Source organism: Hylobates moloch, unplaced genomic scaffold (genome assembly GCF_009828535.3).
Source record: "Hylobates moloch isolate HMO894 unplaced genomic scaffold, HMol_V3 SCAFFOLD_5, whole genome shotgun sequence".
Taxonomy (NCBI): domain Eukaryota; kingdom Metazoa; phylum Chordata; class Mammalia; order Primates; family Hylobatidae; genus Hylobates; species Hylobates moloch.
The window spans coordinates 33711224-33723337 of NW_026652280.1; the positions used below are offsets into that span (position 1 = coordinate 33711224).

At 44.1% G+C, this 12114-nt stretch overlaps 1 protein-coding gene across 1 annotated transcript in view; it reads left to right on the forward strand.

Annotated features, from left to right (window-relative positions):
* EPG5 (ectopic P-granules 5 autophagy tethering factor) overlaps window positions 1-9829 on the forward strand; it is a 120906-nt gene extending 111077 nt beyond the window's left edge. Inside the window, exons 39-43 of the mRNA XM_058439686.1 lie at window positions 123-365; window positions 1689-1905; window positions 2404-2619; window positions 4774-4888; window positions 7801-9829. Of these exons, the coding sequence (XP_058295669.1) occupies window positions 123-365; window positions 1689-1905; window positions 2404-2619; window positions 4774-4888; window positions 7801-7983 (974 nt within the window). The 3' untranslated portion in view covers window positions 7984-9829. The remainder of the gene's footprint in view (window positions 1-122; window positions 366-1688; window positions 1906-2403; window positions 2620-4773; window positions 4889-7800) is intronic.
* Window positions 9830-12114: the final 2285 nt, after the last annotated feature.

The window sequence follows — 12114 nt, forward strand, 5'->3', positions numbered from 1 at the left end:
CAGCTACTAGCACTGTAAAATCTGCCTGGAGAACAGCTAAGATTGAAGCACTGTTATTCTCCTGATCACATGGATAGCACCTTTCTGGCAGCCATTCTTGAGTGTGTCTATGTTCCTTTCAGACATGGACAGCCAGACCCGCCACATGGCCCTCAGCAGCCTCTTTATGGAAGTCCTGATGATGATGAACAATGCGACTATTCCAACAGCAGAGTTCCTTCGGGGCAGTATCCGGACCTGGATTGGCCAAAAAATGCATGGGCTGGTGGTGCTGCCCCTTTTAACAGCAGCCTGCCAGAGCCTGGCGTCCGTCCGCCACATGGCTGAGACTACAGAAGCCTGCATCACTGCCTACTTCAAAGAAAGTAAGAGGAGGTCATCTTATGCTCCATTGTATTGGTCTTTTCCAGAAAGATGAAAGCATTGTCATCAGGAGATATCTTTCCAGACTCTTCCCAGTGAGGGATTTGCCGTTCTAATTTTCTGCTCTGCAAATGTTGTGGATATTTCTGAATATACGTATTTTTCATAAAGATCTGTAGTTAGCATGAGAACCTGTGGCCATGTCTGTTGGTACAATCACGTTTCAAGGGAGAAAAGCTCTAATCCACTTCACGTTGGTTTTGGAGGGTCAGACCAACCTGTTTTGACATGCAAATTGTGTTATGTCACAGGCCAAGTCATAGTCCTCAAAACAAATGCTGTATACCAGGATCTATATAATCATGATCCATGAGGTTAATTTTCCCTGTCTTTGTCACTTTTGGTAAAAGGAGTTTTCATAGAAGTTTTTGAAATTGCTGCTTATTAGACCTTTTAAAGCATTATGAAGGGCTCATTCATTGTCACCCCTCCTTTTTAAAAATCTGTTTTACTTTCTACCTCTAAACTCTCAGACTCTGGAAGCAGCTTAGTCTGATTAAGAATTGCTGAGAACAGCACTTCTCAGCTCTGATATCCAGATAACATATCATACTGCAGTTAGTGGGAGAGAAGCAGGGGTGAGAAGGAGGGTATCGGAGCAAGGATCCAGGAAGTGCCCACAACCTGCCATCTGCCCTGTCCAGACCACCCATGAACAGCACATGCCCACCCATGGAGGTGGTGTGCATGTCACCATGCCACCCCCCCCTCACTCCCCCAAAGAGTGGAGAACCATTAGGATAACACTGCTATTCCAAACTCATCTGTGTTACTAAAATCAAACAGTTTCAATACGTGAGTTAAACTAAGCTTTGATAACTAAAACTACTCACAGATTGAGTGATAACAGTTTCCCGTGGGAAACTGTAAGTGTTCACATGTTCTTAAAAAGGGTATTAAAGTTAAAACTCTTAACTGACCAGGACAGGCAGCGTCTACATGTGGTTTTAAGGATCATAATGTGATAGAAAGGTGATTTATACGTATGCAGCCCTGAATTCTGATTTCTTAAACCTTTCTGGTGGCTACGCTGGGGACAGGCATCTGGCCCGAGGGCTTCCCAGTCTGAGCCCTGAGGTGTATTTGACTTTTGTAGCCTCCAGGGTCACTGTAAGAAAGGTTGTCTTGACATGAAGCTTATTATCTCATAGGTTGCTATGTCAAAAAAAAAAAAAACATGAAGCTTAAAAGTGAAAATATTTGCTAGAGTTGTCAAGTAATTGGATTCTTGCCTATATCTTGATGTCTTGTCTTCATGTTCTTAGGCCCCGTCAATCAGAATTCAGGATGGGGACCCATTCTGGTATCCCTTCAGGTTCCCGAGCTCACCATGGAAGAGTTCCTGCAGGAGTGCCTCACCCTGGGCAGTTACTTGACTCTTTACGTCTACCTGCTTCAGTGTTTAAACAGTGAACAGACTCTAAGGAATGAAATGAAAGTGCTGCTCATCTTAAGCAAGTGGCTGGAACAGGTGTACCCAAGGTACGTTCGCCCTCAGGCTGTTACATCAAACTTGCTGTATTTGGTTAACTTGGAATTTAGAGCTTAAGTCTAGCTTTAAGTACACAGAACCAAGTGGTGCATAAAAAATAAGGTTTTAAGGTATGGTGACAGTTGTTTTGGAAAGATTCTTAATTAATGGGCTAATCTTCTGAGCAGATTTTTTGTTTCCTAAAACTGGCACTTTGAAACACCAAGCATCAGTTTCCTTTACCAGTTAAGTGGAGATAGTAACCCCTACCTGATAGGGCTGTCATGAGGATGAAGTGGAAGAACACAAAGTTCATCACAGTGGCGTATAGTAGGTGTTCCACAGATGGAGGTGGTTACAATCCCATTGCTCTATTAACATCAGCCGTTAGCCTATGCTTTTGAAGTACTCAATGTCTCCTATCCTTAAAACTCTGATGTGGACTTGCAGTTAAATGGGAGTGGAAAAAATTTACTTTTAATTTTATTTTCCTCCGGTGCCTCTCCTAGCTCCATGGAGGAAGAGGCAAAGCTGTTTTTGTGGTGGCACCAAGTCCTTCAGCTCTCCCTCATTCAGACAGAGCAGAATGACTCCGTCCTGACAGAATCTGTCATTCGAATTCTGCTCATGGTTCAGAGCAGGCAAAACCTCGTGGCTGAGGAGAGACTCAGCTCTGGGATCCTGGGGGCAATTGGGTTTGGCCGGAAGTCGCCTTTGTCTAACAGGTAAGGAAGCGCCTTTCTAACACTGTTGTTCTAAATAGGCCTCAGACATCTGTACCTACTTACAGGTTGTGATACTTTAGCAGGTTTTTCGACTTAGGATCTAGGTTCTCCAGAAGGATTAATGGAAAAAAAACCAAAAAAAAACCAGAGCCTGATTACATCTTTACATTCTAAAAAGCATTTTTATTTTTTCGTACCTTTAAAAAAAATTTTCAGTTCAAACAGTATTTTTAATAGTATCTCCTGTTGTGTTTGGACTTTGTAACCTAACTACACTACTGATTTCTTTTTGGTTTTGAGCCAGTCATGGATGGTATGCGAGCTTAGTTTAAAAGCCAAGTCAGCTGGGCACTTGAGGCATTCAGGGAAATTCAGAACCTGTGAGGGACTCAGTCTAGTGAACTGTAAAGTCGTCTAGCTGGGTTAAGATCTGTTGATGGCCAGGCGTGGTGGCTCACCCTTGTAATCCCAGCACTTTGGGAGGCCAAGGCAGGCAGATCACTTGAGGTCAGGAGTTTGAGACCTGGCTAACATGGTGAAACCCCGTTTCTACCAAAAAAATACAGAAATTAGCCGGGCATGGTGATACATGCCTGTAGTCCCAGCTACTGTGGAGGCTGAGGTGAGAGAATCGCTTGAACCCGGGAGACAGAGGTTGCAGTGAGCTGAAATTATGCCACTGCACTCCAGCCTAGGTGACAGAGTCAGACCCTGTCTCAAAAATAAATAAATAAATAATAAGCACAAATACAAAAATTAGCTGGGTGTGGTGGCAAGCACCTGTAGTCCCAGCTACTCAGGAGGCTGAGGCAGGAGAATTGCTTAAACCCAGCAGACAGAGGTTGCAGTGAGCCGAGATCACACCACTGCACTCCAGCCTGGCCAACAGAGCAAGACTCTGTCTCAAAAAAAAAAAAGAAAAAATAAATAAAAGGCCTGTTGGTAAGAAGGATAAGTAATGAGAAACAAGTCTGGATTTTTGTTGCAAAAAATCCCAAGGCATGAAAGAATTTGCCATTAGCTCCCATTTTCTCTCATAATACTTACATCATGGTTTCCTTTTCAAGCCCTTGTCAGTGTTGAAAAGTTTGCACACTTGATGATGTCAGCATTCTTGTGGAATAGCCCATTGTGATGTTGTAACTTTGGGACTCACTCATTCCAAACCAGTTAACATCATGTTTCTTTGTTTGTGGTGGAAGATAGCAGGACTGCGAGATTTTGTTTTACTTAAATTTGGCTTATGTCTTTTCTTTTTTTTTTTTTTGTGATAAAATACACATAACTTAAAACTTTCCGTGGTAACCATTTTCATATGCACAATTCAGTGACATTTAGAACATTCACAATGTTGTTGCAGCCATCACCACAATCTAGCTTCAGAACATTTTCATCACTCCAAAAGGAAGCCCTACACTTATTAAGTAGTCACCTCCATTCCCTTCAATCCCCCTGTCTCTGGCAACCACAAATTGACATTATGACTTCATGTATTCAATCCTATTTTGGACATTTCATATAAATGGAATCATATAATGTGTGACCCCTTATGTCGAACTTTTTCACTTAACATAAAGTTTTCAAGGTTCATCTATGTTGTAGCATGTATCCATACTTCATTTGTTTTTATGGCTGAATAATATTCCTCTGTATTCCACGTTTTGTTTATCCATTCATTGGCTGATGGACATTTGGATTGTTTTAACCTTTTGGCTATTGCAGATAATGCTGCTATGAGCATTTGTGTACCAGTTTTTGTTAGAACATCTGTTTTTAATTTTTTGGTGTATACCCAGGATCGGAATTGCTGGGTCCTATGGTAACTCTATGCTTCACTTGTTGAGGAACTGCCAAACTGTTTTCCCTAGTGCCTGCACCATTTACATTCCCACCAGCAATGTGCAAGGGTTCCAGTTAATTCCACATCTTTGGCAACACTTTCATTCTTGAAACTGAATTATACATATATTGTTTGGATGGTGATAATGGATAAAACTTCTTCTTGATCATATTTAAGATTTTCCTGAGAAGGTGAACAACACAGTAGATCTGGAAATGTGTTAATCTTGTTATGTCATAGAAAATATGGTGTTTATTTCAAAATGCTTACTTTAATAGCCATTTACTTCTTCTGACCTCTCCCTAATGCCTAAGGTTCCGAGTGGTTGCCCGAAGCATGGCTGCTTTCCTTTCAGTTCAGGTTCCTATGGAAGATCAGATCCGTTTGAGGCCTGGCTCTGAATTACATCTGACCCCCAAAGCTCAGCAGGTCAGTATATACAATGAAGGGTTAGAAGTTTGCCTGCATATCTTCCCTAGAAGGCAGGGAGGTGGCAGCTGTAGCCTGTGTACATCATGACATGATGCTCTGTGGTGGTAGCACAGTGTTCCCTTTCATGTGCGCTACTTACGGGAAAATGGTTTCACCTGCCAATCTCCAAATTTTTGTAGGCAGTTGTCTAGATCGCTGCTACTGTCATTGTAGAAAAGTAAGCCCAAACGAAAAGTCTGTCTAGGATTAAATTTGGTTCTGGTAAGTGAGAATATGCACTTATCTGCCACATGCTTGGGCTGGGGCAGGTGCTGGAGCTGGGGGCTGGGATCTCGCACAGAAGATGTGGCTACAGTTGGGATGGATGGAAATTAGCTGAGCTTTAGCTTGGAACCGAGAAAGTAGTTCCTGTTTTGTGAGTCTGAAGGTTGACTATTGTTGGCTGATGCTAGAATAAACTAACATGGACAGAATGGTAGCTAGAAATTACAGCTGCTTCTAAAAACATGGAAGGCCACATTCCTATAACCTATGGACATGCTGGCCAGGTACAAAGGTGCACAGTAAAAACTGATGATCAGCATTCGTGAGTACTCCCTCTGTGCCAGGTACTGTAATAAGTTTTAACTCGACCAATATTAATGAGTTAAAGCTTTAACTCATTTAATCCTCATAGCAATGCTATAGCACAGAAACGATTTTATTTTTTAAGACAGGGTTTTATTCTGTTGCCCAGGCAGGAGTGCAATGGTGTGATCATATCTCACTGCAGCCTTAAACTCCTGTGCTCAAGCAATCCTCCTACCTCAGCCTCTCAAGTAGTTGGGACTACAGGCGTGCATTGCCACTCCTGGCCAATTAAAAATTTTTTTTGTAGAGACTGGGTCTCGCTTTGTTGCTGAGGTTGGTCTCAAACTCCTGGCTTCAAGCAATCCTCTTAGCCTCAGCCTCCCAAGTGTTGGTATTACAGGCATGAGCCACTGCATCCAGCTGGGAACCATTATTATCCTGGTTTTTTGGATGAGGAAAGAGAGAGAGAGAAAGGCTAAGTAATTTGTCCCAAATTACACACCTAGTAAGTGTTGGGGCTGGAATTCGCACTGGCCAGTCTGGCTCTAGGCCTCTCCCATTCCCTGCTCTGCAGGCCTGTCTCTGTAAGTGGTCAGAGCTTAAACACCTCAGCTCCTCTGCTGGGGCAGCTTTGTCTTGTTTAAGCCAGCCACGTGCAGTGTCAGATCTTGGTTATTAAGAGCAAGGATCAGACAGAATAACTAGCAGGTTATTCACAGGGATCTGGGCTTATAAAATAGCTGATAGTTGTCACTCGTTGCCTAGACAGCTGCTGTTTGAATCCCCTATTGTCTTACATGAAACATCCCCGTGGGCAGATGAATATCCTGAGGGCAGGTTGTGTGTCAGTGAGATGCAGGATGTATTTGAGAAGGCTACGTCTCCTGTGGCCACCAGTACCTGGAGCATCAGTTTCTTGCTTTAGCTGGGGCCCGGGGCTGCCCAGGCCTGGCCTCTTTGCCTTCATTTCTTTAGACTTAAAGTGATGACTCCCTGTATGTCCCATACATATTTGTCATCAGGATTTTCAGATTTGAAGAAAGTTGTCTTTTTAGAAAATGATTATTGTTAGGCAAACTGTCAAAGTAGACTGTTTGGGGGACTAAATTTAAAGAAGGAAAGGAGAGAGAGAGAGACAGAGGGACACTGTGGTTCAGGGGAATGCCTGTCCCAGCTGATTCCTATTCTTAAATTGAACTCTGTTTACATAGCTCTTAATTTGGTACCCAGATACCTTCAGTTTATTTTCAGCCCAAAGATTTCCATCTACAGCCCTCATCATGGTAGTTAATTTCTAAAATTCCGGTTGATTTATCAGCCTCAAAAAAATCCCCTCTCTTATGGTTTTTGAATCAAGCACATTCCATCTTTTAATATTTTCTAGTGCAGTGGTTTCTGTAAAAGGGACAAGGAGGGAGTGGAGCACTCCATGGTGGGGGATGTGCCCCAGTGAGGAGGGGAACACCGTCAGAATCGTGGGGCGGATGAGCTTGTTGGAAAACAAAACTCCTCACCCCAAAAATCAAGAGCCATTGTTGATTTTTTGTTTTCTCCATATACAGTCTCTTCCCCTTCTCTTCTCCTACTATGAAGAAAGGAATAATCAAAATTCTGGAGTCAAAGAATGTTTTTCTTTCCTTCTTCCTCTGAAGAGAGGCATGGAAACAGTTTCTGCCATGATTTTGTGTTATTTGTCAGATGGATTCGGGAGGAACCTGTGTACTTCATGCTTGTTGTCCGATTTAACAACCTTCTCACTTTCTCTTGGCAGCACTTAGCAACTGGTTCCTGTAGAATTCCTTGCCGTTAGACAGTTTCATATAACATTATCTCATAACCTAGGAACATACCCAAGAGCAGATTGAACAGATTTCACCTTAGCAAGATGAGGCTGGTGCTTGGGATTTCCGGTTGCACCCTAAGAACGGAAGGAGTGGACAGTCTGGTGGGGAGGACCCCACAGGTGGGACTGGGGGAAACGAGGACAAGGCAGGCTTTAGAAATGGGTGTGGCAGGTGAGGCGCCCAGCAACAAGAACAGCCTGAGCCTGCCACAGCAGTGGCTCTTGGTAAGGCAAGGTTGGGAAATAGCACAAAACAGAAACGGAAGGCTGGGTGTGGGATGCTGCAAAGGCCACAGAGGCTTGGTCTGCTGGCCTCCTTCTGGTTGTGGTTAAGTTAATCAATGCCTGCCTTCTGGACTCGTGACCTCAGTTCCGTAGGCCTCCTTCCCACAAAGCTCACCGTTGAAGTACACAGTAATAATGGGTGTGCTGTACCTCTGGCAGTCACATTATGTGCCTCTATGGAGTTAACCCTCTCGTCTTCCATGTCTTTTAGGCTCTGAATGCTCTTGAATCCATGGCATCAAGTAAGCAGTATGTTGAATACCAGGATCAAATATTGCAAGCCACCCAATTTATAAGGCATCCTGGCCATTGCCTTCAAGATGGGAAAAGCTTCTTGGCTCTTCTCGTTAACTGTCTGTATCCAGAAGTGCATTATTTGGACCACATACGATAGTAATACTGAGGCTCTTGAAAAACCCATTGCTGTTTATGTTTACATTTAACTTTGCTGTTGCACAAGTAACTTTGCTCAATTTCACTGTAGAGCTCCATTCGGCCAATGTGTAGTTGACTGAGGTGCAAGTTGGGAGGCATTAGATATTAGATAATTCTGGGGTGTGTGTCTGTGTGTGTGTGTGTGTGTGTGTGTGTGTGTGTCTGTGTGTTTTCTTAGCTCTTAAGACCTTCTGGGGACTCTTTAAGTTTTTATATTTATCCACAAGAGAAACTTGCTAAGTTCCACTTGGGTACAGAGCCACTCACAGTTGCCGAATGTCCCAGTCATCTCACAAGACCTCCAGATGGAGTTCTTTGTATGTTTTCACTTCTGTCTCCGTTTTATGTAAATGTTCCAGATCTGACAACCTTGGAAGTCACGTAGTACCCTTACTTTTAGACCCCATTTGTGTTCCTCCAAAGTAAGAAAGTCAATTTTGAAAATTTCTGCATTTCTCAAATGTGGGGAAATAGAATAATTTTAAAGTATTGTTTTCCTCAGAAGGGAGATAAAAATGCCAAGTTAGTTAAAGTGGGTCATGTGTAAAATATGACCACTTGATCGTGATTATAGTGGGCAGTAGAGATGATGACAAGTCCATTTCCATCCAGCTGTGTGTCCTCATGGAGAAGCTGCCTGTCTGAATCAGGGTGGCACGCTGGCAGTCTGGGAGGAGCATGTTTTGCACAGATGTTTTGTTTGGGCCACTTGGTGAGGAGTGCAGACAGGGCTGCCTCTCTCCAGTCGGGAGAGTCTGTGCATTCCCTCGGGCCCTGACCCTAGCCTCATTCACATCACTTGCCCCTGTCGACACCTAAGTTTGCACCCTTTGATAGACACCATGTTTGATATCTGAAAGGCTCACTGTCAGGAGACAGAGACTGAGGGAGACTGAAGACCTGATTCTCTGTTCTCTGCTTGTTTTTTAACTTCAAACTCAGATGAAGCCAGTGGACCTGCTGAAACACTTGTCTGTGGAAACTGGGTCAGGTCAGGAGATCTACTGAAATTTGGCTTTTTTTCCATAGCCACGTGCCTTCTGTTGTTGACAGTTCATTCATTACCAAAGCCTGTGTGTAACTTTGCCTTGTTCTGTGGCCATCTTCTTGCTCATGTTATTTCTCCCAGGAATGAGCAGTTTGACTTCTGTTCCCACGTTCCTCATTCTATCAGCTCTAGATGGATTTTGCCTGCATAGCTGGCTTAATATGTCTTTGTGTATGGGTACTTTGTAGCCTGAGAATATTTACCTAAAAATGTCTAAACAGCCACCAAGAATGTTTATAGGGGTACAGGAATATAGTTAACAGAGCGCTAATCTCTCCTCAAATGTCCTTTTGGAATGCTTCCCCCAAAATTGGGAAGTTGGTAGGAGCTTTTCTTCACTTTGAATTTCTTTAGTTGGACAGAATGATTCTGCCTTACAGACACGCTTTGCAGCTCTAATAAAGAACATCTCTGTTCAGTCTCTTGAGTTTTACAGGCCACAAAATGTCCATCTCAGAGGGACCTGTCTCAGCTTTTCTTATTTTTGCTTCTCTCTGTTTTCAAAATTGATCATCTTGTTCTGTGTATAAGAAAATTTGAGAAGCTGTGGATAATTTAATAGTCTTATCTGGCAACAGCAATTTTTGTTTGGAAATATTTTGTGTTTTCTTTGAGGAGGATATAATTATTGGTATCCTAGGATGTGAAATTTTTGAGTGACAGTATGCACATTTTAAAGAAAATTATGATTAATCTGTATAATGTTTTTTGGTCTGTAAAAATTATAAAAAATAAAATCATTTATCTTTGGTTGTAACTGTTTAAAAACCAAATTATAGGGATATCACACTATCTTGTAAAGTGTTTCAGCTGTTAAAGTTGCTGTAGGTTTTTATGCCTGATGTCATTTAATTTATTTGACATTGAACGTCATATAATCATCAGAGATGGTCAGTGAAAGCACTTCCTCTTTAACTCTTTCTTGCTTAACCTTGGAAGGTTGACTCAGCTCCTAGGTTTCTATGGGAAACTCTGGGCTAGGAACATGCTATAAAGACACTGAGATAGTTCAGACGTGGCCATGCTGCTGTAGCCTCCTGGGAAAGAAGGGCGGCAGAGAGACCAGCCCGCCCATTGGCTTGCAGGGGTAATGAACCTTGGCCTGAAAAACTTGTTGGCCTCCAGAGAGCACGGGGCTATGGTTTCAGAATCAGTGATGGGTGCTGCACATCAAGACTGGAATCAAGCAAGACCAAGGCCCCATGGACTGAGCAGCATGGAGGGCGAATGGCTGCAGGCTCCAGACTTCACCACAGGGTGGCCAACAGTGGCATCGGGACCAAATAAGGATGTCTAACAGCTTCCTGGGAGCAGGAGGAGGCAGCATTCTGGTTGCCATGAAAAACATCTCTTTCCCTCTCCATCACTCCCCATGCTGCAGTGCACAGGTGGGTTGCAGAGGCAGGCTGCATCCCTGAATCATGTTGTCCCACTGCCTATTAATAGAACAAGTGAAGGGCAGAATGCTGGAACACACCAGACATAGAGGGAGGGAAGTCCTGCCAGGTGTGGTCTACACAGCTGTCTACATAGCATGACAGTAGCAGTGGAGTCAGGACCCACTTGTACATGTTTCCAAAGCTCCTGCACACTCGGGACCTCAGCTCCAAGGTGTGACTCATTTCTTAGTCTCACCACCCTTTGTTGGCTCAGACATCTCATGCCTCTGCCCCACTGGGGCTGTGTGCCTGAGTCTCTCACTTCTTTGAGGTTGGGGGAAGCCTAGGCCAGAAAATGAAAACCCATAGACCAGCCTAACTTCCTTTCAACCAAGTGACGGCCTCCTTGTTCCTCTCAATTCATCATCAAAATCAGTGTGTACATGTAATACAAGCCAAGAGTGTTCATGTCCTTGTTCCTTTCAAATGAAGGTGATATATACTTTTTCACTGAGTTTTTATTCCTGAAATTCTTTCTTCTGGAGCAGGAAGCAAATGTCCTGGAATTGTAGACTTTTAAAGTCAGAAGGGTCATTCACGTTCATCTAGTGCCCCTCTCACTCTGCAGGGATCCTCCTGCCTCTCCTCCCCCCCTTTCTAGTGCCTGGTGGTCCAGCCTGTGATGGGCAGGCCCAGGCTGCCATCCGCAGGCTCTGTAGTTCTGCTTTCTGTTGAACCAAGATGTTTCTACATTGCCTATTGGTCGTGGTTCTGTCCAGAGCAGTTCAGGCTGGGGCTGTTCTCTTGCCCCTCCTTGAGGCAGACTTTTAGATATTTTCAGTTTTCATCACATATCTAACACCACTTCCACCCCACCCCTCACCTCTTAGGCTAAATCCAGGCTAAATCCTCCAATGTCTTTTTTTTTTTTTTTTGAGACGAGTCTCATCTGTCACCCAGGCTGAAGTGCAATGGCATGGTCTCGGCTCACTGCAACCTCCGCCTCCTGGGTTCAAGCTATTCTGCCTCAGTCTCCCAAGTAGCCAGGACTACAGGTGCATGCCACCACGCCCGGCTAATTTTTGTATTTTTAAGTAGAGACAGGGTTTCACCCAGCCATTGAGACAAGCTGGTCTCAAACTCCTGACCTTGTGATCTGCCCGCCCTGGCCTCCCAAAGTGCTGGGATGACAGGCGTGAGCCACCGCGCCCATCTCCCCTGCAATGTCTTTAGTTAGACCTTTTCCACCATCATGTTTAACCGGGCTGCAATTTGGGGAAAGTGTCCAAATTGGTCCATGTTATCCTAAAAGGGTGTGCCCCGGATCAGCAGGGCCAGGGCTAGGGTGAGACAAATGAGGCACCTGGGGCATACATTTAAGTTGGTGCTTGCTTGCAGGTGCCAAGAGAGTGCTTCCTTGGGTTTACACCCGTGGTGCCTCCTTTACCTCATTCTGGCCCCAGCCCTGGGGTTAGAGTCGCGCCAGTGTGGTCCAAGTGGCATAATTCTCTCCCTAGATGCTTGGGCAGTATCAGCTTTCAGTAGCTATGCCCCATGGGGGGCCACATTAAACTAGTGGCAAGTTGAGACTGCAGACCTCAGCTTAACATCAGTTGTTGCCCAAGACAGATCTCACCCCACATCTTCATGACAGGCCTAACAG